General features: G+C 36.4%; 2 protein-coding genes across 4 annotated transcripts in view; one reads left to right on the top strand and one right to left on the bottom strand.

Moving 5' to 3' along the window:
• The window catches only part of LOC132199604 (ras association domain-containing protein 10-like), a 44,365-nt gene extending 27,936 nt beyond the window's left edge, over positions 1–16,429 (top strand). For 2 of the 3 annotated variants that reach the window (XM_059624451.1, XM_059624452.1), the window contains exon 2: positions 13,976–16,429. In XM_059624451.1, the coding sequence (XP_059480434.1) occupies positions 13,976–15,302 (1,327 nt within the window). In that variant the 3' untranslated portion in view covers positions 15,303–16,429. Of the gene's footprint in view, positions 1–2,132; positions 2,251–13,975 lie in introns of all 3 variants that reach the window. The other variant, XM_059624450.1, reaches the window with a different exon arrangement.
• Positions 16,430–17,303: 874 nt separating this feature from the next.
• LOC132200625 (signal peptide, CUB and EGF-like domain-containing protein 1) lies at positions 17,304–26,225 on the bottom strand. The gene is made up of 21 exons (XM_059626242.1): positions 26,093–26,225; positions 25,278–25,467; positions 23,860–24,123; positions 23,063–23,419; positions 22,699–22,818; positions 21,873–22,130; positions 20,991–21,230; positions 20,812–20,928; positions 20,349–20,591; positions 20,167–20,289; positions 19,812–20,030; positions 19,637–19,759; positions 19,325–19,583; positions 19,163–19,266; positions 18,959–19,105; positions 18,730–18,897; positions 18,298–18,459; positions 18,040–18,234; positions 17,732–17,884; positions 17,597–17,676; positions 17,304–17,542 (listed from the first exon to the last, which is right to left on the bottom strand). Exons 2-21 carry the CDS (start codon positions 25,345–25,347, stop codon positions 17,393–17,395), a joined length of 3,552 nt encoding a protein of 1,183 aa, XP_059482225.1. The 5' UTR covers positions 25,348–25,467; positions 26,093–26,225; the 3' UTR covers positions 17,304–17,392.
• Between the last annotated feature and the right edge of the window lie 145 nt (positions 26,226–26,370).

The following is a 26,370-nucleotide window of genomic DNA, read 5'->3' as shown; positions in this document are numbered from 1 at the left end:
GCAGATATAGGGACGTCGTGTGGGTAAAAACTCACTTATAAATGTTGATTTCATGCTTATCCAACACATATACGTACGCACGTGAATATAAGTAAGTGGTATATAATATTAAAAGCCTCAAGTGCTTTTCACTATTGAAAATAAGAAGTTTATATTCGCGTAATCTAGAATGTATCTGCGTGCTGAAGAGCAACGGACACTGACTCGTTTTGCACCTGCTGCTGCTCTCTCGAAAGAAAATTAAACAAACACATGCGCGCGTGTTTAATACGTAAAACGATAGTCATTTCTCATCTCGGCAGGTTATCAATAAATGGCGTTTCTCGAGCGGAAATCGTGAAAAAAAAATACAGCGACGGACGCCTAGCTGTAAATGACCAAAGTTGAGTTGTCAATTTTTGTTATTTATGGAATGCTTTCGGCTCCACTTGCTACTACTAAACCATAAATAATCGTAATCTCCGATGCTGCTGTGCGTTCAGAATAATACGTCCTGAAACTCCAGTTATGGCTTTCTTGCTCTGCTGGAAAGATGAAGAATGGTTTGATCAGGGGAAACCTCTTTTTTTAAAGTAAACTTTGTATCAAATAAAAAAAATTGGAAATTCTGCTTGAAAGGGTCAATTTTTCCAATTCTTTTAAAATTGTTTCAAAGTACATAAAATAAGCAATATTTTTTTATCTTTTATTCTAAAATTTATAACGGGACTGTCTGCACTTTTTTATTCTCATTTATTTCTTTTAATTTAAATAAATATCAATCAAATGGCTTCATACGGGAATTTTTACCGTCTTCACAGCTAATCATAAGTAGTATGACGATGCAATAAAATAAAATTTAGCGTAAAAAATTAAAAATAAATTATGTAAAGAGTTATAAAAAAATTGTAAATAAAAATTAATATTCTGTTAAAAATGAAAATAAAAAATAAAAAATATTCAAAACTAAAATAAAAATTTCATGTTCAAATTTAAATGCAAAAAATGCAAAAAAAATTCTATTTTTTGCTTATCTTAAAGTAGCGTAATTTATTTTAATTGTTTTATTATACGTTTCTAGTACAAAATGTAATTTAACCTAAAAAAAATTATAATTTAAAATTTAAAGTAATTGACTTTCCTAATGTTTTATTTCATAGTTATACAAATTTTTAATTTTTGTTTTGCAAAGTTAGTAAATCAGGAAATTTAATATTTTTTTTTTAATGAAACGTAAAAAAAATTATAGCGTTGAAGATGAGTTTCACAAACTGTCTTGGAATTCCCTGTTGCAGACAAAAGTCTAGCTGTTTGTGGTAGGTTTTGGGCGATCCTTGTTCTCCAACAGGAAATTTTCACGTATCAAATCCTGCTCCACAAGAGACACGAGAAAAACGCCCTAGCTATCGCAGGAGATCGGTTCGAAAAACAAACGACGCGCTTTGAACAATCGTCGATGATCTAACCAAGCCTAGGAGCAGCACAAATGATTCCCCAAAGGAAAAAAGAAGCAAACGGAGCAAGGTGAAATATTCCATTGTCTCTGCGCTCCGTGTAAAAAATCAAACGCACAATAGAGAGACGCGCGGCGAAATCAGTGAGCTCGAACGAAAAATAATAACTTCTCATGCTTGGTTTAGAAGAATATAAAAAAAAAAAATAGAATAAAACGCTCGTTTCCTCCCTCTGTCGTTCCATATCGTGCTTTTTGAGTTTGAGACGAATTCTTGAATGAACTCGCCTCTGCAGATTCCTGGAAATGCAGAAGAAAAAAATAAAGAATAATGTAAATAAAAAGAGGCACTCTCGATTTCGGAATCCGACCTGATCCACATTTGCTTCTGTCCAACTCGTTTTCACTGGCCTGTTAAAAAATGAGATGGGACAAAAAAACTTTGAAATGCAACTTACAATTAAAACAGAATAGACTGATGTATTCTGCTACAATTTAATTACAAATTAGTGACGGAGAGCTGCAATTTTGCAAGTCGGAGATCAGGTGGAGAGATAATTAGAGAGCACGTGTTCTATTCCAATTAAACACTTCTTCTCTTTTATTCCACCTCTAGTCTTATTCGATATCAAACACCTTTTTTGCTTTTTTCCTTTAATTAAAGCGGTTTAATTACAGTAAATGTTTGTGTTTGTTTCAGGTGAGATCATCAACTGCAAGTGGCCTGATTTTCTTCTTCTTCTTCTTTTAATATATAAGGCCGATGTGCCTATAAATCGTAAAAAGCTGCAGTGCTCGCTTGCCGAGCGGCCGAACGTGTGAGTAAAAGAGTGATAAAAAGTAACGATATGAAACTCTCAATTGCACCTTGTAATAAATCCTCGGCAATATTGCGCTTATTAATGAGGAAGAAGTCGTTCGAATCGAGATCACTTGAATTTAAAAGTGGAATCCGAAGCTTCGAAGTTGAAATATGAGACTTATTAAGTTCAGTTGAAACTCGGGAAATGAAAAAAAAAGAGAAGAAATTTTTATCTTCTTGGATATTAAAAGTTTAAAATAACAGTTTAAAAAACTTGAATTGGAATAAGTTTAGGAATGGAAAAAGGTTTGAGTTAATATGGTTCTTTTTTTTCAAAATTTGTATAAAATGATATGCTTCCTTCATACTTTGTTTTATATAAAAAGTTTTTAAATTTTCTTAATCACACCTTGGATTTTTACGTATTTTTTTAAACTTTTACATAAAATGGTGAAGGAGCTCAAAATTAGAACACTAAGTTTTCTTACGGCAAAAGAGGAGGAGATTTTAAAAAAGGATGTACCGAGGAAAAATGTATTAAAGCAGTAAATTAAAGGCAGAACCCACATCAAACAATGATTTAACTCAAAGTTCACAAGGCGTTTAACACAATTTTGACCGCGAAGGGGCACAGAAGCGAAATAAAACAACACCAAAAAGGCGAGCTGCCGCTTCATAAATTTTAATTTCCAACCGCAGAAGTCTCTTAAGAGTGAAGCCGGCTCTCTCAGGTCGGTTCGGGCTGTGATTACGCTTTAATAAATATACGTGGCGTAGCCAGTAGCTAATTTAAGATGTAATAATTGTTACAGTGGGCAGGCACTCCCCAGACGTAATAAACTATTCAAAGGTTTGACACGCACCGACCGCCGGTATTCATTTTTTAATTATTTCTCCGGGTGCTCCTGATTTAAATTGTGTTTACCTGCAGATGAGATGAATCATATTTTGAGGTGGGCCATATAATATTTTTTATCTAAATATTATTTATCAAGTTATTCCGGAGCTAATAACCGAGAGCGAGAGACCGTAAAGCTGTCTTCACAATGCTTTATGTTGTGTCATTTCGAATAATAACCGGCCAGCTGACCTAATACAATGTAGAATTTCTGATTCAAAGCCTGCTGGGAGGCCGTCGGTTAATTAATGTGATTAGGTAATAACCGTGTGTGCTGCGTTAGGGTTGGAACGCTTTTCCGAAAGTAGGACACGGAAATGAAAAGTGTCTGGAGAGAAAATAATAAAAAATTGTTGAGGTGCGTTTCTCTCTCTCTCATTCTCTGACTCGAATAATGTTCCACTTCCTTTTGTTGTTTTATTATTATTTAACTGTGAACGCTTTTCGAAGGAACTGTGAAACGCTGGAAATTAGGTGTCAGAATTGTCGGGCGTCTCTTTGTACACCGCGGATGGGTTAACCTCAAAATTAGAAAATGAATTGTCTGTCCACGTGAGAATCAAACGTATAATGGGAAAAATAATCCAGACACAAGGACGAGGATGAGTGCCCAAATGAGAAAGGGGAAAACGAATTAAAGGAGCACACAAATAGCACTTCATGTCCAAATGTGGCATTAAAAGCACCAATCAGAGTTTCTTTGAATAAAAGTCAAATTTTTATGTAGGTCAAGTTAAGTTGCTTTAGCATGAATTGTTCGAGGAATGAAATTTTGTAATATTTATATTTCATTGAAATAATTTTAATTTTACGCTTGTTCAATTATTTAGTCTTTACAATTAAACTTGTAATTTTTGTAATTTGATTTACAATTTAAAAAACATGTTTAACTAATTCTTGTCTATTTCAATTCTTTTGTCAGATGAAACAATCTTTAATTAAAATATCCAACTGATAAGAAAAACTTCAAATTCGATTTTCCAAGAAAAAATTCTGAAATAATGCAATTGCTATGAACAATATTTAAGTATTTTAATCTCGTTTGAGATTATTTTTGCATTTTTAGATCTGGACCAACTGATTTACTAACTTCTTTGCATTTAGAGCAATGAATTCCAATTGAATAACACTGACCTCATTGAAGACGCAATTAAACAAAAAATAAATTCCGCCAACCCTTTCTTTCGCCACTGAATGTATCCGAAACGATTGTACGGCCGGCCAACCGGTGTCTAACAATATGTAAACGCGTTTCCTGCCCAGATAAGACGAGCTGCTGAATGAGCAGCCAAGAGTAGAAATAATACACTCATTTGAATAATCCTGGCTTAAAATTACACGCAGCAGACCAAACTACAAAGAGAGGCACGCATGAAGAAAAGAATAACGAATCCGACAATGCACACAAAGCGAGTGCATTTCATTGTCGCAATGCATAATATAAATTTATTCTCGCCGTGACCTGTGACCTTTGCGCGACCCAAGTTCGAGCATAGTCGTTGAACCTGTGAATGTTCGCTTCCTTTGAGAGGCGCGTTCTAATTATATCTGGCACGGAGAATCTTTTTTTTCTTATTATTTTCTGGCTTGGGCTGAGCCGACAACCCACCTACGGCGCTCACTGGGCTCTGATATTTAGGTAAATCACCGGTGCGTTCAGCGTGACGCACTCAAATAATGGGCAGACAAGACCCCTTCCTTATTCCAGCGTCTGTGCCAAGCCAGACTCGCAGGGTATGTCTCGACTCGACTTGGTGTCTATCAGAAAAAAATAATGTAAAACGAGCCGTGGCTCGTGCCAAAGGAGTTAGTTTAAAGAAGGAGAAAAATCTTATTACTCTACTTAAAATTTGGAAAAACATAATAACATTTTTTCCCGAATTCCTCTATGACTATAATTATTTATTTTATATGCATCCCTAAATTGGTATGTAAAACAGTAGCACAACATTTAGTTTTTGTAAATACTCTCGGGTATTAGATTTCATGTTTACTATAACCTAATCAAATGAAATTATGGCATAGTTTGATTTTTATGATCTGCAAAATAATAATTGTTTATTTTATCTCAATGATGTGGATAAAACTTATAAAATTATTCAATCGACCACGAAAGGCTTACAATTCAGTCACCTTTATTTACTCATTTAGTATTTGCAGTTGCGGAGGGATAAGATTTATTTTTTGTGAAAAAAAATTATTGTATAAAATACAAAATTTTGTTCTGAAATCAAAACTTTTATTGTGTATTTTAAAATAAATAAATGAATTGATAAAAATTGTTAAAATTTTATTTCATGTCATTTAAAAGTACTCTTATTATTTTATAGATAATAATTTTAAGTTAATGTGATTCTAGTAAAATTAAAAACTGCTCAACTTGGAGAAATTTTGTGTCTAGAGCTCTTCTGATTTGAATAGGAAAAAGCAGACTGATGGCACACAAGATAAACTCATTCATTCTGTGAGAGATTTTATTTTTCGCAAGAAAACCCTGCAAATATTCATTCGTCTCTCTGCAATTTGCAGCTTTCCACGTGCACGTTCATTGTGCGTGTGTTTAATTTATTGAGGGAAACGTTTTTAGCAATTTTCACGACTCGAAAGGTCGAGATCTGTCGGTTTTCTACTTTAGCACTATCAAGACCTGGGAGGAAATTATCTTTCGCAGGCGAAAGTATAGTGAACGAGCCAGACAATGTGTGACGAAATTCATACATTACGTTGTGGCAATATGTCTGTGTGTGTGTGCAGAGATAAATCTATCTGTTGAATAATAATATTTGTAATGTAAAGTTTATCGCCGCGGCGAATGAAATTTAAATGCTAAATTTGTTTTGTTCTCGGTTATCGCAGACGGCTCATTTATTTCTGTAATGTAATCAGCCGGCTTTTCTTCTGATGAAAAGTTGTGACTCAACTTCGAGCTGGTTCAACGACTCGTGTCCTTTTTAATTATGTAGCCGGCGTCTGCCTTTTGAACGCCACTTTTACGATTGGAGTTTTAAATTAATTCGTCTTTAAAAGGCTGGAATAAGAAACTTGTTGAGACAGAAATAATTGCGACTAATTACTCGTTATTTTTGGAGAATGAATAGGTTAATCGTTCTAATAAAAAGATCCATTCCTAGAATTTATGGTTAATAGTTAAAGAGCAAATTTGCAATCGTTAATTTTTATTTTTAATGTCAATTAGCGAATTGTTTCACACTTTGGCGGTTAAAATTCCGTAATTTGTTTTTAATGAGGTATTAGAAAACAAATCTCACGAAGTGTTATGTGTTTATTTCTGTTTTTCTCATAAAAGTGAAAAAAAAAATACAAACCCACGCATACATAAATGAGGTAAAAAAACTTTCCACCAGAGCAAAATATTACACGTGCAATAAATGTTATACCTCTTTGGCTTCCATATATGTTGGGGATTGGCCATAAAAAATTCATTTTAATTTTTACCTACACGAAGTCCGCAGTAAAATACGAAAAAAGAAGCAATATCGCATGCAGACACGTAGAGGTCATTACAGAATAATTACTGTAAAATGCTTTTTCTTATGGTCAGTCGCAATTAAAAGCGGCAATTATTATTTCCCCGGTGCTCTTTGTGTGTCGATAAATGTACGGCTTTGCAAAAGAAGTATGCGACGACAAATAAATAAATAAATAAACCGATATTGCATTGCAATTTAAATTCCAGAAGCACCGAGTGACGTTTTGACGAACAACCTGATTTCGCGCGCCAGCATCTTTTTATCCTTTGCCCTTTGAGTACAGGCGATTCTTTATTGTGTTCAATTAAATTAAATTAGCCGCCGGTAATGGATTTCTGGTGTTAATTCTTTTCCGAATATAACCTTGATGTGTTGACGTGTCTGATTATATATTTTATTCCAATGGGGATGCTAATGACACGTCTGGCATGTAAGCGAAAATTTATGAATTTTTTTAAAGTTTCGGAAATTCTTGTAGGTCACTGCTGGTTTTTTTAATTTTATTTATACTATTATGTATTTTATATCATCGGGAATCACTCGATCTCGCTTCTGAATACGTCAAGAACAGTTATACTGTCCAATAAATCGGCAATTTGATGGCATGCAATTTCTGTAAAAGAGATGCACTTTAGCTTGACGTTTATGCGAGAAACTTCTTCCATTGAATTCATTAGGATGTCCGGCCTCATTCAAGCCGTGGTTTTGAAGCGAACACAAATAAAAAGGAAATGCTACTTTCCATTGACCTGCATCTCCAATATTGTTAAATAAACAAACAAACAATTCAATTGAACGATATTTTTCTACGAATCAAAACTTCAAAGACGCGTCTCGTTCTCAGAGGGTAACCTCATTTTTATCACTTAAATCAATTTGATGATCATCAGACTGAAAAAAATTAAGAATTTACTCAAATTTAGGTTATGAGAGATTTCAATAATTTATTGATTATTTATATTTTGAAAATTACTTAAGATGTTTATTGTTTTACAAACGTTTCATTAAAACATAAAAAGCTGGTGAAAATTAAATTCAATTGAAATCTTCATACTTATTTTAATATTTCCACTTGTGCCAATCATGAAAAATTTTTAAACAATATTTAAATTGCACTTAATCAACTATTAAATATCAAGAAGTAAACAATCGATTTATTTATTATTAGTTTTATTGTTTCTTGTCTTTGCAACTCACGAGCTACCTTGAATAAAAAGTATATCTTTATTTATAGAGCCTTCCGTTCGGAAATTATTGCCCTGCACTTGAATTATGTGCAAACACACATTAAGTTGAAAGTTCATTTATGTACGTGCTTTGCAATTCGATAGATCGAGAGAAAAATAATCTCCCCGCAGGCAATAAAATGAAAACTTCATTGCCTTTCGTTTGTCAGCTGATTTTATTCCATTTGTCACACTGCGAGAAACCGCGTTTTATGGCTGGTGAAATATGCATGACTGTGTTTCTCTTTCTTTCTTTCTTTCTTCGGTTTTCTTGTCCAAAGAGAGAGAGAGACGAGGGACGACGTGTGCCGTGTAATTGATTACAACACCGCCGTTTACGGCCAAGTGCGGCCGTACAATTAATTGTATATCATTGCAACAGCCGCGAGTGCACAATAATATCAAATTAATGTTGATGTCAAACGCGACCCCTGACCCTTTTGCAAGAAAACCAGCAACTTGTTGCCGCTTAAGGAACTTCAGAAATTTACTTTATAGAAACTTACAGCGAAGAAGTTATTTATTTTGTTTTGATTCACGACCGGGAAAACGAGATGTTCGCAACATTGTGCCATGTTTTGCTATTTGCACTCCGCCCCTGAATTGCATGTCGCATGTGACACAGCGATTCTGCAGTGCAACCCAGAAATGTTAATTATAATAGAGAGGCGGACGTTTTGTGTTTGTGTATTTATGACTCAATTCATAGCGTATTGGTTATTGATTTTCCAAACTTTGAATTTAATTTATGAAAAATTTCATTTCAAGATGAACATCCAATTTAATTTATAATTTTCAAAAGTGATGAAAATTTATTTCTGCTCATCCTGAAGGAAAGGATCATTATGCCGATGAGGATGGATTATTGGATATTCTATAATCCGAAAGATTTAACTGGTCATGTACAAACCAGAAGATGGGACTGATTTAGACAAGTTTGTAAATTTTTAATATATTATGTTAATAATTTAAGTCTTTAAGTTATTATTTTTATTCTGTTGTTTTACTTTTTTTATATGTAAAATTGGAAACTGTTTGTTATTTAAAATTATTGACAATATTTTTTATTTAATAATGTTATACAATCCCTATCTCCAAAATTGAATTTTCATTTATGAAATCTGTTATATAAAAATATATTGTGATATTTAAAAGCGATTAATAATATAAATATTGTTGTCAAAAAAAATGTATACATAATGTTAATTTAAATTAAAGTTACCTCTTTGGCTTTTTCGGATGGCTGACTAGTTCAATAAATAAATTAATTATTCTACATTAAAAATACGTTAAATTAACATAGCATCTCATATTAAATTTATACATAAAATCGAATGTTATCTTCCGATAGATAATAATAAATGCAATACTGTAAATACAGAATTTACTGAAATGAGTAATTTTTATTTATTTGTCCAATCATCGTCAATTTAAATTATAAAATTTGAATTCTGCTTTTGAATTTTGAATGCAAAAAATGAAACGCAAAATTTATTTACAATTCCGTTTATCATATTATATTAGGTCAGGCCCTCTTTCGATCGACTTGATAAACACAGATAGCCAATCTCTTTGGGTTCTGAAACACTTTTCACCCGACATTCATGCATGTGATCTTTATTTCTTAAAGCTCGAGCAGTCCATAAATTAAACGAGTGGAGTGTGTTGTGAGTGTGGTGTGTGCTCATTATATATTTTTGTTTTGCTGCAAGTTCAATGGCTCTGCCTGGCGAGATCAATAGCACACATAATTTGCATACTCGCATCTCTCTTGGCCGGTCGGAGAATTAGATATGGAATAAGCGTAAAGAAAGCCCATGGGTCAATATTATATATAAAATAATATATTATGTGGAGCCATAAAGAATGGCCAGTGTCTGACAAATAACTGTGCACCATCTCGCGGATATCTCGTACGAATAATCGGCCGCAGAAAAAATATTGTATGCTAATTGAGCTACCGGTGGGCTGGATTCTCGGCTTATGAAGTCATAAGGAGAGAGAAGGATATTCCCTCTCGGCTCGCGCGCGCCTCCAAAAATAAAAAGAAATAATATTATGGCACACACGACGAGACGGTTGAGAAAGAAAACAAGCGGCGTGCTCGCCCCGAAAAATCGCGTGGTCACGACTTTTTATTCTATTTCACTCATTGTGATTTGAATGCAACGTTGTTTATTAATGCGATTATCAAACTTAAAATGCGGCCTATTTTCATATCCAACGATTTATGAATGGATGGTCACATTGATTACAAAAACAATAAGTTGAATTCAAATTTCATAACAAGAACGTATCTTAGAATATAATATTTTATATCATGGTATAATTACCAATAATTAAAAAGTTTTTTTTTTGTGTGAAGTTATTTATTTTGTGTGCAGTGACTGTAATGATACATTTAAATTACATTGTTAAATTAATGAACATTGAACAAACACAGCAAAAATTGAAGTGAATTTCTTGAGAAATGTATACATTAATCATATTGAGGCTGAGCAATTTATAAATAATTTTTATCTCACTACATACAATCCTGGTAACAAAATAATGAGTTTTAAATTGCGTTAAATAACAAAAAATAATAAAATTATTTATTTAATTATATTTCAAAGTTTTGATTTCTAATTATAAAAATAATAATACTAAATATAAAATTAAACTAATTTGTCAATAGCTAACGGTTTTTTTTTAAATAAATTTTAATTGTTACATAAATTGAATTTCCTATAAAGTCGCGTCTGCGTGCGATCGCACACTCCTATTGCACTTTGAAGGCTCCGCTCGTTCATTTTTTTTTCTTCACATCTTCGTAAAAGAGGGATCAAAGGTCAGGCGGCGGGGGCGGAGGGTCTGCGAGGCTCTTCCTGCGCCCGACAAGCTCTTCAGGGGGCCCTCGATCGAGTTCCCAAGGGAATGATAACGCACGCAGTGTATACGTTCGTTAGTTTCACTCTCAACCGCCCAAATGAGATGCTCGTCACCTTGACCGCTATTTTTATACCTGGCTTATAAAATGGAAATTAAATTTATTTATCGGAAAGGCAGTCAGCCGAGCGTGTTGAATTAACAGCTTTTTTTTCATTTCACCCGCCACTTTTCATATACTTAGGCGCACAGTTCGTTAGATTTGCCTACGATTTGGGCAATTAATTTCAGCACTTTTGAAATATCTAACATTTTTATCAAGGAAGAAGAAAGTATCCAAGAGTTATTAAATTAAAAATTTAACATGTTAATTAGCAATTGAGAGATTTGATCATCCAATTAAAGACTAATAGCAAAGCTCTCGAATAATTTTTTTTCTTTTTCTGATCGCATGCGATGTCGGTTCCTTTTTTCTTTATTTTTGTTCATGTCTCGAGTCGGTTCACTGGGTTCAAGGTTCACCTTCAGGGAACCGAAAACACACAGACTTTGGGATAATTATTATTTAAGTGCAGGTGCATGCGGCACCAAAGACACGCTCCAAACTGATTTGACCGAGCACCGTAAATATGACAAGCGGCGAGAGAGCCAAACCATGAAATTACAGCTCCAAAACCCTTTCGCTCTGATCCGTGAATAATTCTCTTCTTTTCCTTTAAAATAATAGAGAAATTACTATTTAACACGACCCTCAAATTATGCTATTGGCCGAAAAACAGAACGAAACAAAAGCAGCAATTTGGCGCTGAACAAAAAGCTTTTGAAAAAAAAATTATCCGCTATTTCCTTCGTTGCCAGAAATCGATTCTCAACGGCAGATGAACTTTAATATTAAAATAAAGGAAATGAAATGCAAAGTTTCTGCTCTGCATATTTTCTCATGAAAATTTAGGGTGAAAATAAAAGTCTCTGAACTCGGCAACTCATAATTGTTGCAGTGGGAAGAATTTTTACGAGAGGGAAAATAAACAAACTCTCTGTCGCGCTAGATGAACCCAGCAGATTTTAATCTAATATGCACGTGGAAGAATTTGTAAGCATTTCCGGACGTTGAATCCGAATGCGAAAATTAACTCCTCGCCCAATCTCTTTATATTATTTTACTCCACAAAAATGTGGCTGATTGACGGAAATCGGCCACGCGGATCGATTATTTACATAAATCACGCTCCATTGCGCAAAACCACCATGGGAGTGATGAGAAAATTTGGTCGGTCTGGCTGCTCTCCGAGATGAGATTTCTCACAAATTGCCATAAGATTAATTTCGGCCTCTGTGGAATGAGCGGTCGCCGCCGCCGCTGGTTTATTCAATTTTATTACGATTTTTATCTCACAAAAATATAACCGAACGAGCAATGCTGCCGGATTTAATGATAGAGAAAGAGAAGCCCCGACACAAAATAAAAAACAAAAACACGGCGGGCATAATTATCATGTAAATGCGAAAACAAATAATTAGTAAAACGGAAGTGGTGCTGCGTTTGTTGTTTATCTATGCATCATAAACACAGACCGGCGAAGGCGATTTTCGAGAAACTCCGAGATGCATTTTGCTGCAATTAAATCAATAGTAATGCACCTCCAAGGCTGCGCTCACCACAGTTTTATGGTCTTCCCACAGGCAGATGAACTCTCGCTTTGTGTTAGTTTTCGTGCGTAGAAAGTTTTTCTTTCTCTCTATTCGCATATAATTAATTTTCCTCCAAGGATTGTTCACATATCTTTTGTGCCATAAATATGTCTGGCGAAGGTGATCTTTAATGGCTGACCCGTACAATTATATCAAAGAGAAATAATTTAAAGCAGTAAAATTTTAAAGCCTTCATTAAGTGTGTTTTTTACAAAGGGCAAAAACGGGAAATTCAGAGAGCAATTATTAAATTTGGGATTTAAAAATCTGGTTTTCTATTGCGACAAATATAAATAAGCAGCGCTCTAAATCAAAGCCTTGCAAGGCACTAATTTTAGACCATTAACATGTCCCTAAACTAAAAAAAACAAAATTTCTGTTATAATTATAAGGGAGAAGAGGGAACACAAAAATTTAGAACAGCAACATAATTAATTTTCGAGCCATTTTTTTTTATATTTGTACGAAAGTGAAAATGCCTCTAATTAAATTGGGCACTCGACCGCAATCGAGGGCCAACTAACCACGCTTCTTGTGTATGATTATTAAATTGTATGAGCGTACAAAGCGCTGCCGGTGTTGCTGATAAATGTTCACATTGAGTCGCTGCGTGACATCGCGGGTCATCGTGAGCATCGTGACTGGAGCCTTTTACGTTAGAAGTCACGACGGCGCGGACGATCCCCCACAGCCACTTGCTTGGCAAATTGACTTCCAAATATTTGCCGTCTCTATATCCTTAAACGGTTCCTCTCATAATTGGGACACAATAATAATCGACTCCAACAATATGAGAAAACTACTCTTAAGCGGCTCGTTAAAACGGCGAATCAATAAATCGGCCCGTGATTTCCAAATCTCACCTGTTCGCCAGGGAACAAGGGTCCTCTAATGTATAAAAAAAAATTATTTCAGCACGCTTCCTTCCTTTCCATTATGTTGTGCATGCGTGTCGTTTCATCACGCACCACACTCTCCGATTCTCTTCCGAATAGCGGAATATTGCATTTTATACCCACACGCACCGCCGAAGTTGGTTTTACTTTTGTTTATCTTCGCGAGAGAGAGAGAGAGAAGCCTACTCTCTGCGAAAGGAGAGAGACGTGCGTGGTTCAAGGAACTATGCTTGAGGAGTTAATTCTCTTGATATATACCCAAGTTGGGGGCCTCCGCACACAATTTTTTGGTGAAGAGATGGATATTTATCATATACGTGCTCTTCACACGTTATTTGGAAAGATGAGGTCTTTCAAAGCTGCGTGAAATATTGCCAAGGTTTCAAGATTCACCGGGTCATAAAATTTACAAAAATAATAAAAACTAACAAAAAAATATCATTCTGATAACAAATTATTTTTGCACGGTAAAATAGATATTATAGTAAATATTAATTCATAAGTAAAAGATAAAAAGAAACTATAACTTTTTAAATTAATTACTTTATTTCAAAACCATTTAACCGAGCACTGTAGCCTATTTCTTCCATTTTTACTTTTTTTTAAAGTCCATTATTTTTTTTTGAATATCTCGTTCTGCAATTTTATTAATAGTTTTGTTTTCTTTCAGTTCTGGAGGTATGACTGCGCAGCCGGCCGAAATTCCCATCTGGATAAACGGGGCGCAGCGCTGGATCTCGGGCATTGGCCGCAAGACGACGTGTGATGATGTCATCCGTGTGCTGCTCCGCTCCGAGGGCTGCAACCCCGAGAACAAAGACAAGGAGGAGAAGCACCAAAACAAACACTACGCGATCGTCGAGCGCTGGAAAAAGGTCGAGCGACCCCTTGACGGCAGATCTCGCATTCTCAAAGTCTGGACGGCTTGGGGTGACGAGCAGGAGGCGGTGCGTCTCACCCTGAAACGCGTCAACCCCACCACCCCCCGCGAGGTCAAAACGCACCACCACCGACGGAGTTCGCGGGGCCACAACCGGGCGCGACTTTTGCAGACCGTCCATCCGAAGCGGTTGATCGACGGCGACAACAAGCAATTTTCAGACACCATCGAGCACTTGATGAAACTGATCCTGGCCCAGGGCGAAACCATTCAGACGCAGCTACGTCGGCTTCACGACCGTGACGAGCAGATTATCCACATCGAAGACCAAGTGCACAGTTCCCGGCAAGAACGACTCGGTTCAAACTACCTCCTTGAGACCTATTTGAAGGACCTCGACGCCAACAAGGGCGGCGAGGACGACAGTGGCGTCGCCGAAGTTGAGCCTGCCAAAGCGGACGAGGAAGAGGAAGCTCAGGAGGAAAATGAGGAGGATCAGGGTGGAGAAGGGGAAGACGCCGAATCGCAAAGGGCGCTTGTGGAGACGCGAGCGTGCATCGCCCTGTGGGAAAGGGTCGTCAGGGTCAACAAGCGTCTGGAAAAGGAGGAGCAATGTCTGGTCAAGCTTCACGTCAAGTTGAGACGATTGTCCGAAGCCGAACCGACTCAGGAAGCGACGGACCTGATCACGAGCGAAGCGATTTCCATTGTCAAGGAGCAGATTGAAGAGGCCGACGCCCTGTCCACGGCCCAGCAGATGGAGGTGGAACAAAACGACGTGCGACTGCAGGAAACGTGCGAACAGCTGCAGGAGAGACACCGTCTGCTCGATTACCTTCAGGAAGAGCTTCAGGAGTGCGAACTGGAGGAGCAGCAGCTCAAGAAGTGGCTCCAGGAGGCCATGTATAAAAAGCACCAGCAGATGCAGCAGCAGCAACAATTGCACCACGCCATGTTGACCAAGCAGTTCGCGCAAGTGACCTCAACGCCGGCGAGTAGCACCGGGGCCATCAGGAAGCAGATCGAAGGTGACACGGACTCGAATTCAGACACGGGACTCAGTTCGCTGCACAGCAGCAGTGAGGAAGGGGTGTACGTGTTGGACACTTTAGTATGAGTCGCGAGATGAGTTTGAGGCGCCGTTGATTACCATTAGCATTAAGGACAAATTATTGTATTTGAGAAAGTTTTGATTTCACACCAACCCTGGATTTTATACGTATATCGGTCATGCCTGTTGATAATTTTATTGCTTAGAAAAAAAATTAGAACCACTTTGTGTAAATTTAAAAGTAGTGCGTCTATTTATTTTGAAATCAGATGTCAAGTGATAAAATGTTGGTCGAAATTTATATATATCTTCCCTTCCTTATTGTATTTCTATTGTAGTCACGCATTGTTTCAAAATTACAATGATGCATTAATAACCAAATAATATTCAACTCTTGATTATTCAGAGCAGAGAGAACCATTATAGAAAGCCATTCTTCCTCTTCTCTATTTTTCTGTCTTGTTATAATCTTACTTTGCACAATGGATCGTGCTAATTTGAATAATGACTATTCAGCACTCTCTCGTCCCTAATATATGTCACTTCTAAATCAACAAATTTCCTGGACGCATATATGTATATTTTTTTTTTTCTGAAAAAAAAATGTTGAAGTACAAAAAATGTCAAACTTTCTATTATGCCAGTAGCGTTTGCCTCAAGGAATCGCCGATTGATTATTTTCCACATCAAACAAACCGAAGTCGGCGAAATACTTCACGGCACGTTTGCTTATTTGTATCTAAAGTTATTGGAGCGTGAGTCATGCAGTTTAACGAATTAAGAGTCAAAGAAAGGAGTTTAATTGTCTAGAGATATTTCACCGCTTCCAATGTGTGACAATTAACCACGCGTTAATTCAATTCTGTGCCTTTCAAGCACAATTGAACAAATAAATTCTGCAATAATTGAAGGCGGTCGGCACCAAAACCAATCTGAGCACCGTTAACCGCCAGACCGAATCGCACCAAAATTCAATAAGCGTAATGCAACAAAAAGTCGAGTCTCACGTTTATCAAAAAAAGGAATGAAAATTGTCCACTTTTCATAATATTAATCCGCTATGCACATATACCAAATTTTTTTATAATTTAATAATCGCCCCCAATGATATTTTGTAGTTTTTAAGAAGTACATGTCTCCTAGTCACAGTTCATTGAATAAACCTTTGATACATCTGTATTACATACACGAAATTTCCGCTGTTTTATTTAACTATAAAATTAGTTTTTAATTCCAAGAAAATGAATATAAAATAGAGCTAAATTAGTATTATGTTTAAAAAAAATTAAAAATATATAAATTGTGACACTAAAAATCATCAAATATTTACTGAATTAATTCTTTTGTTGATTAAAAAAGTTCATAAATCATTTTAATTATCAAAAATAAGTAAGCTTCAGTGTCTTCTGATATTTTAGCCAACCAATTTTTTAAATTATTGACAAAAAATTATAAAAAAAAAATGTAACATTATTGTAAAGATCTTATTAATTTTTTATTTCTGACGATATCCAACATTACTTATTTCACCTTGATGTTATATTGTTAGAGCTCATTGCAGCTAATTAGCTGTAGTAAGAACAAGAAGGTGCAACTGTGAAGCAGGAAGCCGAGATGTACCAGGGGGCTAATGACGACGACGACTAACCCATTGTACGCGTCCCTAGGATTATTGCAAGTTTTTATATTACGGAGTTTGAATGTGTAATTCTCGATTTTCTCACTCAGCAAGGCGCCCATGCAACTTGGCAAATGAAGTAAGCCGAGGAGAAAAAAGCTGCTCCTTCAGAATGCATAACAGGAGTTGGTTGTGAGAGGCACCAAATCCGTCGTCGACCCAGCGAACGCCAACTCGCAACACAGCTAGTTCTGCTGACTCATTCACTTGCAACAGATTGACAGTGAGATTTGGCTACTTAATGTTATTTGCGAAAGCGCCAGTGGTATAATCGAAATAAAATATGGATTTAATAATTTTTGTATCAATTCTCAACGGAAAAAAAATGAGAAAAACTAATGATCATTTTACTTATGAAAGAATTATTAATTTTTTATTAAATTGATTATTTACACAAGGATTGCCCATCAGAGCTGATGTCAATTTTATACAAACAGATAAGTTTCAAATTTATTTAGTCACTATCAATACTTGAAAGTCACTGGTGCAAATCGAAGAACCTTCTGACCTTGGGTGTCATCAGTCTGATAAAAGAGGCTGGAAACATTTTGTTCTGCTCGTTGGCGTACTTGTAGTAGTTGAACGGCTGAGCAATCACTTCCATCAGAGCGTCCAAAAGTTTTCGGTCCTGTGCATGCGAAAAATAAAGGCGCGCTTCAGGGAGCGTTTAACAAATTCTCACCTTTAGAATCTCCAGGTGGTTGTGAGAAGAATACAGTCTACTGTCTTGCACTATATCTTCGATCAATGTCTGGTACCCCTCTAAATTAATTGTTTTTATACAATCTTTATAAGAAAAAAATCGAATTTTTTCTACCTTCGTAAGTTACGAATGGAATTCTAAAGCCTTTGGCTGTCAAATTCCCGTCCGACTGAAATTGGATCCACAAATTTTTGGTCCGCGAAGTGATTGCGATGGGACGACTTAAACTCTTGCACGAGTCGAAAGTTATGGCAGAATAGGGAGACTCTGCAAAAATTGGAAAAAATTATAAATCAAAATATTTGCAACTGATTGTGAGTCGTAATAAAAGAGACGTCGAGTGGCGCCCGATCTCGCTTTTACTTGGCAAGCGAATGATAAATAAATATATTGGCTGGGAAAAGACGAGCAGAGTGACTCACTTGACTTTCTCATGACGAGCCTGTCGCCGCACTTGTCGTCGGCGAGGTCGAGCCCGGGCACAATGACCAGCAACCTCCTGCCAGGTCCAGGTTTCACATTCCAGACACACTCGACGTTGGTTGGATAGTCTCCAGGATAATTTGGCGACTGCACGTAGCCCTGCAGCTCGCCCATGAAACTCACGCATTCTATGTCTAGTCGCAATAAAAGAAGTTGATATAAAACAATTCAGATGAAATAAGAAGAAATCTGCCTACTTTTGCAATCGCTGACGTCAGAAGACGCGGCGAAATCGGTTGTCGAGTTTCCGGGGCACTTTTTGCAATAAGGTTGACCCTTTTGGTCCTGATAGTAGCCGGTAGGGCACGGATCGCACTGCCCGGAGAAAATGTTATGGTGATAGCCAAGTTCACATGGTTCTAAGAAAAAAAAAATTAAATTTAAAATATTAAAAAATCCTATGAGAAAACTATTTATATTATCTTTAAATGTATAAAATTCTACTTAATTATTCAAGATTATGGGCAAATAATAAAAAATGGCTATATATTTCTCTCTTTCTTTGCATCTAAAAATTCAGATTTATGCAACTTGCTCAACTCAGAAGTAAAGCAGGTTGCCTAGTTTGCTCACATTCAGTTAAGCGCAATAATGCTTCAGTAATATTGAATTAAAACCGTTCTCAATACCTTTGATGGTGCAGTGCTCAAAATTTGACGACCCAGTGAAAATGCTGGTTGCATTCAAACCGCACGATTTACAAGTTGTCCTTCCGATATCAGGTTGATATGTGCCCTGAGGACACTGGTGGCAGGGCAAGAGGCCATCGGATGAAAAGGTCCCAGCTTGGCATATACCTGATGAGATAAAATCAACTTAACTAAAATGATCTTCATAAATTTAAATCTATTTATGAACCTATGCATGCGGGGTGAAGGTTGCTCTTAAGGTCTGCCTCGCAAGGAACACACTTGTCTTGACCTTCCATTAGCTGGTAAGTACCTGGAGGACACGGCAGGCATTTTTCATCTTCTTCCGAATAATATGAACCAACTCCGCAACCAACTGGAGAATTTTAATATGTCAATAAATTTAAACTAATTGTAAGTTATTGTTACTCACCACAAATATTGTCCACTTTAACAAGACCTTTAGGACACACTTGGAGAAAGTTTTTCTGCAACCGTAAAGTCTTTGGGACCATTTTCAAATCATTTGCAGCAATTCTGTGAAGGAAAAATAAATTTTCTGCTTGTCGCAACCAGTTAAATTTTTTAGCTTTACCTCCCATTGAACTTCCCAGAGTTGACGAATTTTCTGAACCAACCTATCATTGCCTTCAGAGCTTTGTCAGTCATGTCTCTGGTGCTGTTCGGGCTTTCTGGTTTTTTAGCGTTTGATTTTGGTGCCATCACAATATTAATTGTCAGTCTTGTGGCTTCGCCCTTTTTCAGGTCGGCCTTGGAGAGCGCTTTCTGCGAATACTCGCAGGTCGCCAAGACCACACTCAGGTTGCAATTTGGCTTCATACATCGAATATCTCCTAAAATTTGAAGCTATAAAAGAGAAAATTAAATAATTTTATGATCAACAGACCTGCGAATCTATCTATAAACTGGCTGGCGGCGGAAATTGTGCCATTCATGTTGGTCAGGTTGCATTTAGTGCCGGCCATTAGGATTTTAGCTTGCGTCATATAGCTCGGAGGATGAATATCATCTATTAGGATTTATTATTACAAAAATAATTATTAGAGAAAAAATTTAAATACTTGAGCAACTAAGGAGGATGTCGTTGCTTTGCTTTGTCACTTTCTCGCCGTATTGCCACAAATAATTGGTGTGGAGGCCGCAAAAAAGTGTCTTTGGTAGATCTGAAGTAACGCTTGCGTTTTCCCGGCACCGAAAAGTGCAATTGTGCACCGCACTTTCCCTCAGACAGCTCAATTCAGTTTTTGGTGCTGGTTTCAAGGCAAAGCACACCGTTGAATCTTGAAGAGACAAAGAAAAGAAAATTTTGGGGAAAATTGCCATTTAAATTGTTCCGTTCAGGAAAATTTCATTTGAAGAAAATATTTGTTAATTTTTTTAAATATTTTAAATCAGCTTAAATAATCTTAAACTTACCAACACAGTCCTTTTTATTAAAATGTAATCGATATCCTGATTCACAAGTGCAAAAGAAACTTCCTTGTGTGTTTACACACTTTTGCTGGCATCCTCCATTGTCCACCGAACACTCGTCAATATCTAAATTTATTTTTCAATAAAAAGTGATATAAAGATTTAAATAATTTTCCATTCAGTACCTGCGCAATGCGTGTGTCCATAAAGCTGGTAGCCAGGTTCACATGTGCAGTAAAAGGAGCCGTGCGTGTTGATGCACTTTTGATCGCACACACCTTGAATTTCGCACTCATCCAAGTCCTCGCACGATTTGCAATCGGCGCTCAATTTGAACCCTTCATTACAGACGCACTCAAAGCTTCCAAGGGAATTGATACACCGGTGCTGACACCGTAACTTGCCTTCCTCAGTGCATTCATTAACATCTAAAAACAATTGTAAACATTTATTAAATTTATAATTATATGTTAAATGTTGTTGAAATAAATTAAATCAAGATTTACTTTCATTTTTTTTATATTCAATCAAAATAATATAAAATTGATTTTGATTGAATACTCCAATAATGAGTCTTTTTTACAAATAAAGAATAAAAATTTTAAGTAAGAAATTAATTTATCCTTCTAATATTAATTTTTTTCTCACCTCTGCAGGTTTTTCCATCTCGGTTCAATAAAAATCCGGTGGGACAACTGCACACGCTGCCAACATCAGTGTTAGCGCAGAGCTTTTCACACCCGCCATTATTCACAGAGCAGGATGCTTGCAAATTATTGTAAAATTTAATTATTTTTCAAAATTGAAATTTTTTTCATTTCGAGTACCTCTGCAGCTTTTCTGGTCGTGCCCGAGGAGGTACTTGAGGGCACAGGTGCATGTGGGTCCGTTTTCAGTGTCCACGCACCGGTGTTGACAGCCGCCGTTTCCGGCGCTGCACGTGGGGGTGCAGGAGCGAAGGTCGGGGTTGAGAAAGTGGTGGCGACGGCACCAGCAGGAAGCGGACCCGCGTGGGCTCGACTCGCAGCTGTGGGCGCAGCCAAAACCGACGCACGCACTCGGCGCCGCTAGAATAATTAAATTCACAATACAACTCAAATTTTCAAGCAGATTGGAATAAATATAGATATGTGTTTTTTTTCATGCATTTTTTCCTACTTCGTGTCAAAAGAAAAGCATAACAAATTTTTTTGTAAAAATTTATGACATAAAAGACTTTCAATACATAATCCTAAACTTAGTAAATAACTTTGAGCGTTATATAGCTCCAATGTGATGCCTAAGTTATTTTGGTTACATAACTATCATCATAACTTATATCATAAACATGTTAATTTAATGTAATTTAAAATTAATTACTCATAAATGAAATGAAATATCGTATCAATAGAATCGAAAAATCAGGAGGAAATTATGAGAGCCCCACAGATTTACATAAATGGTCACTAGACCTACTGAAACAAAATGTTGATGTTCAAAGCAATCATTAAAAAAAAAAGAAAGCAACACTGTTTATTTAATTTTAATACAATCTATGTTAATATTATTAAAATTATTCTATATATTATTAAATGACAAGAATTATTATATAAAATAAAACAAATTTACAAATATTTTATATATTAAAATTAAAGGATGTTTTGCATAAAAAATATTAATATATTTTAAATTTATAGAATGTTTAATACATTACATTTTTTTTTACTTACGTTTACAGCGGACCTCGCTGGTGTCGAGGGTGAACAGGGGCGAGTGGCAAGAGCAGTGGAAGGAGCCGACGGTATTGACGCACCGCTGGTCCTTGCAGATGTGCGCACCCTCTGCACGACATTCGTCCCGGTCGACGCAGTTGTGCGGATCCTCCGAGTCGCTCACAAATCCTTTGTAACACTCGCAGTAATAAGAACCAGGGGTGTTCACGCAAATGTGGGCACATCCGCCGTTTTTAATACGGCACTCATCCACATCTTTACAAAAATGTAAAAAATATTTAAAATTAAAATTTTATCCACAATTATTTTGCATAAAAGAGAGCAGAAATTAAAATTAATTTCTGTTTTAAAAAAAGAAATAAGAATTACGTCACAGTTATTTACATATTTTGCTAAACTTTTCAGCAAAATCGATGAAAAGTAATTTTGAGAACACACGCGAGATGGGTTCAATTTGTCCTCCTCTTTCAAAAACATTTTAAAAGTACACGCACTGCATCATTACTGCCTTTTTCCATGAACCAAAATGTCAAAGCGTCATACTTTAATCCCCGAGCACCGCCGCGCCACATTACACAAGTCTGCCTTTTGTTGAGAAAAATTTCGATATCTCGATATCAAAGCTTGGCACACACACAGGCCAGCGCCCCGATTATTTGTAATTGCGGGAGCAGCGCAACATCAAAAATCAAAAGATTCGCTTGGAAGGGCAGCCTCATTAGCCGCACGAAGGAGAGCAGCGGATAATTATTGGCAGTAGAGCGATGGTCATTCGCGTACACACGCAGAGCAAATTTTTTTCAAAACTCCCATTCAAACTCACCTGAGCATGTTTCGCCATCACCGTCCCAGCCAGTTTTGCAAACGCAGCGGTGAGATTTTCTCGTCGGCCTGCAAATTGCGTGCTGACTGCACTTTGGACCGCCGTCTTCCAGACATTGATCTAAAAAATTTAAAAATAAAAAAAATGACTTTCAACTTAATTATTTTGAAAATAAGTAAAAAAAAAAATTAGAAGGTTTATTTTCAAAAATCAAATCAAGCGGAAATTTTGAAGTACTTTTTCTCTCCATTTCCAATATTGAATGGTATTAAAAAAAAAAAACATTTTCCAACATTTTATAACATTTAAAAAAATAATATAAAAAATATATATTTATTTCTGCCTATAAATGCACTCTTCTTACCTTCCTTCTCCATCATGGTAATGTTTACTTCGCACAGTCCCGACCCTGACGACCAAGGTCCGTCGAGAGCCCTGTTGAGACCGAGGTAGAGAGTCCGCAGAGGTTTGTAAGATGCGGGCAGACTCTGCAAAAGACGGCCGTCATGCCACGTGAGGCTCGGTGTGGGGCCGGCGCTGATATACAAGTCGGCTTTGGCGTTGACTTTGATGGTTCCATCCAGGGCCTTCAGCAACACCCGAGGAGCGTCGGCGATGACGAAGGACGCCTGATGTGGACCTTGCTCAGGGTCTCCCGAGTGACCGTACACCCGAAGTTGCCTATTGACCACTTGAAGTTCAAGATGAGATCCTGGCTCACCTAGAAAAAATAATGATTAAAAAATCTTATAATATAATGAACAAAAATAATTTTAAAATTTACATTTTTTAATGTTTTATTACAATATATTTCATTAAATTATTGTTTCAATATTTTTAATTGTTAATTATTTTAAACATTTATTAGAATTTTATTATTTGATCTTAAGCAACTTAAAAATTTTATTAAAGAAGTTAAAGAGAATTAGATAAAAATTATTTATTTTTTAAGCTTCCAAAGAAGTATTTTAATAATGAAATAATTTTAATTCCTAGGGGGACACAGATTGAATATTCAAGGTTTATGTTCAATGTAGTTTTTATGTACAACAAATATGGCAATATACTGAATAAAATACTATAAATCGTGAGATACCTTTGATCGGAAAATAATTAGCCAATTGAATATAATTTTTAACAATTAAAGCAAATTAAATATACCTTGGCCGTATCCTTCAGCTCTGAATCCATCAGCAATGTGAAGGGTCCACGATTTTGGCTTTGAGTAACGCAGTGAGATTTTGACCGCTTGGTGATTCGGCTCGAAATTGACCCGTAGAACGGCACTTTTGCTGCAGTCAGCCGAGAACCCTGTCGATGGCGCGTACAGGAAGTGCACTAGTCTGCTGTAGCCCCTCACAACCCCCGTGTCCAAATCCAGCTGCACCGTCTCCACCAGCGAAAGAGCGCCTTGGATGAGAGCGCCTAAAAAATGCATTCGTAACAGAAAGGTTCCTTTATTCTAATTATTTATCATTACGTAAATAAGCAAAAATTAATTGAAAAATGAATAAATTTTCAACTCTATAAAAATATATATTTTTCCAACCATATGCGCTGCGTGTTTTAGCGTATTAAGTTGAGCAAAAAGATAAGCTGCGCATGTTATTGTGTTTTTGTTTAACAGAAAAAAAAGCAATTTACACGCACCACGGTTTCCAATTTAAATCAGGATGTCTCATTGTTTCAGGAATGTGTTTTCCCCGACGCCCCTTACCCAAAATCATCCCTTCACTCTTCACACTCGTCTTTCACAAAAGACTAGAGAGAGTTAGTAGAAGGAACTTGGCTGAGTAAAAATCAGTAAAAATTGAAATATTTTTCAATCCTACTTTAAATTTTGTGAACAATCGTTCAGTTTTGTCCTAAATAAAGAAAAAGTGTGCAGGAAATGACAATATTATGTAATATTCTTTTCAAAGAGGAGGAAAAATAATAAATTTTAATTAATACAAGAATGATATAAAAAGCAACAAAGCCATTCGGAGCCGCTGCCATGCGCCCGCGGCGAAGTTTAGGCCCAAGGAAAACAAATTAAAAATGAGAATCCTTAGAAGCGATCTCGTCAAGACCCACCGCGAGGTATCATCACTTTTTATGCAAACACATATATTTTTATAGTTTTTTTTCGCGTGGGTTAATTAAGGAGCCAGGAAAACAATTCACAAATGAAAACGATGCGAAAAACAAACGAGAAACACGCTTTTTAATTTCGCACTTTTGCCTCTAGAAAAAGAAACCCTGACCACGAAAAGAAGAAAATTAATGAGAGAGAAAAACGTGTTTTTAACTTCCATCTACCTTTTTTGCTTCTATATTTGAGAATCAAAGAGTAAAGCTCCACTTTTCAATGCTAATTTAATGAGGTAAATTAATATTTTTGGCCCTCCAAGAATTTAAAATTTTGATTATTTAGTTATTTCTGCCTAGCTGAACTATTCAATCGAATATTAATTTTTTATTCCCTGATGTGAGGCTTAAAATTCCACAATGCCTGATTCATTCAAGGAAGTAATTTCCTCTTTTAATTTAAATGTTCATTTTACAAATGAGGCGAGACAAATGGAAAATATACTCACAGCAGACGAAAAGTATCCAGAATGGGATATTCATTTTCCAGGAAACGCAGCTCGTCTCAACTGTCACCATTTAGAAACTTTAATACCCTGACGCGCCTCGCTCGCTCCTGTCCAGCAGGGGTCAGCCAGAGGGAAAGGTATTTTTCACGCCACTCCACACAATAATTATCGACAGCATGACGCCTCCTTCCTGAGCGCACACATTACACACAGGGGGATGGATGAGCCTTCTTTGTCACAGGGCAGCTTTCAAGGGGCTATTCAATCGAAATAACCATCGTTCACGTCTGGATTTGTGTGAGTCATGTCAAGGAAAAAGCTGTTTAACCTGACAGCTCTCAACGTTTTAGAAATTTTGGGGAAAATAAATAAAATCTCCAGTCCCATAAGATTAAAAAAAAAAACGGGTTGTTGAAAAATAATTGAGCTTTCCAGGGATTTCATTTTACTTCAAAAATATATATCTTGATATTATTTTTTAATGAGTAATCATAATTTGGGGGAACAAAACGAGCAAATATTTTAAAATTTGTTTGTTTAAATAGACATATAATTTTTTTGCTATGAACATGATTTTTCCACCTCTTAAGTTTTTTTAAGTGGAATTAAATGAAAAATGGCTAGCTACGAATATATTGAATACAAAGAGAAAATTTAGAATAATGCAAAATTAAGCTTATTTGTACCAGGTTTTGGACTATCACAAAAATTAAATTTCTTATTAATTCTCCTAGCATTTAGGGAACTTTTTAAATAGGACTGCTTGACTCATCCAGACAAAATGTCGTTGGTTGCAAAACAATTAAAAGCGTCACCTGAAATCGAGGATATAATTTGTCTGGCCGGGACGACGTCTCGTGCAGCGGAGCGCAGCAGTGAATGGAAGCAAAGCGTTGGTTCGGCCGGCGGATCGAGAGAAGCCCTCGGAGTGTGTGTGTTTTGTGTCTCACTGCCTCGGACGGACTGACAGAGTGATTGTGAGCGAGTGTGAAGAACACAAAAGGCTGCTGCCCTTCGTAAAAAATAAATATACCTGAGAGACGCCAAAAGGAGAAAATTTCAGGCTGAAAGCGAGGTGCTGCTCTTTCTGCTG

The sequence above is a fragment of the Neocloeon triangulifer genome, unplaced genomic scaffold (genome assembly GCF_031216515.1).
Source record: "Neocloeon triangulifer isolate White Clay Creek 2 clone unplaced genomic scaffold, ASM3121651v1 ptg000014l, whole genome shotgun sequence".
Classification (NCBI taxonomy): domain Eukaryota; kingdom Metazoa; phylum Arthropoda; class Insecta; order Ephemeroptera; family Baetidae; genus Neocloeon; species Neocloeon triangulifer.
The sequence above is the reverse complement of the archived record's forward strand: the minus strand, read 5'-3'. Positions and strand labels throughout refer to the sequence as shown.

What these genes read in the sequence shown, in the direction of transcription:
- LOC132200625 (XM_059626242.1), bottom strand. Translation starts at nt 25,347, where the DNA reads ATGGTGACAGTTGAGACGAGCTGCGTTTCCTGGAAAATGAATATCCCA. An exon ending in CAGCGAGGTCCGCTGTAAAC is followed by an intron (nt 21,231 to 21,872) that starts GTAAGTAAAAAA and finishes TAATTATTCTAG; the next exon opens with CGGCGCCGAGTGCGTGCGTC. An exon ending in GTTTATAGATAGATTCGCAG is followed by an intron (nt 19,584 to 19,636) that starts GTCTGTTGATCA and finishes TTCAAATTTTAG; the next exon opens with GAGATATTCGATGTATGAAG.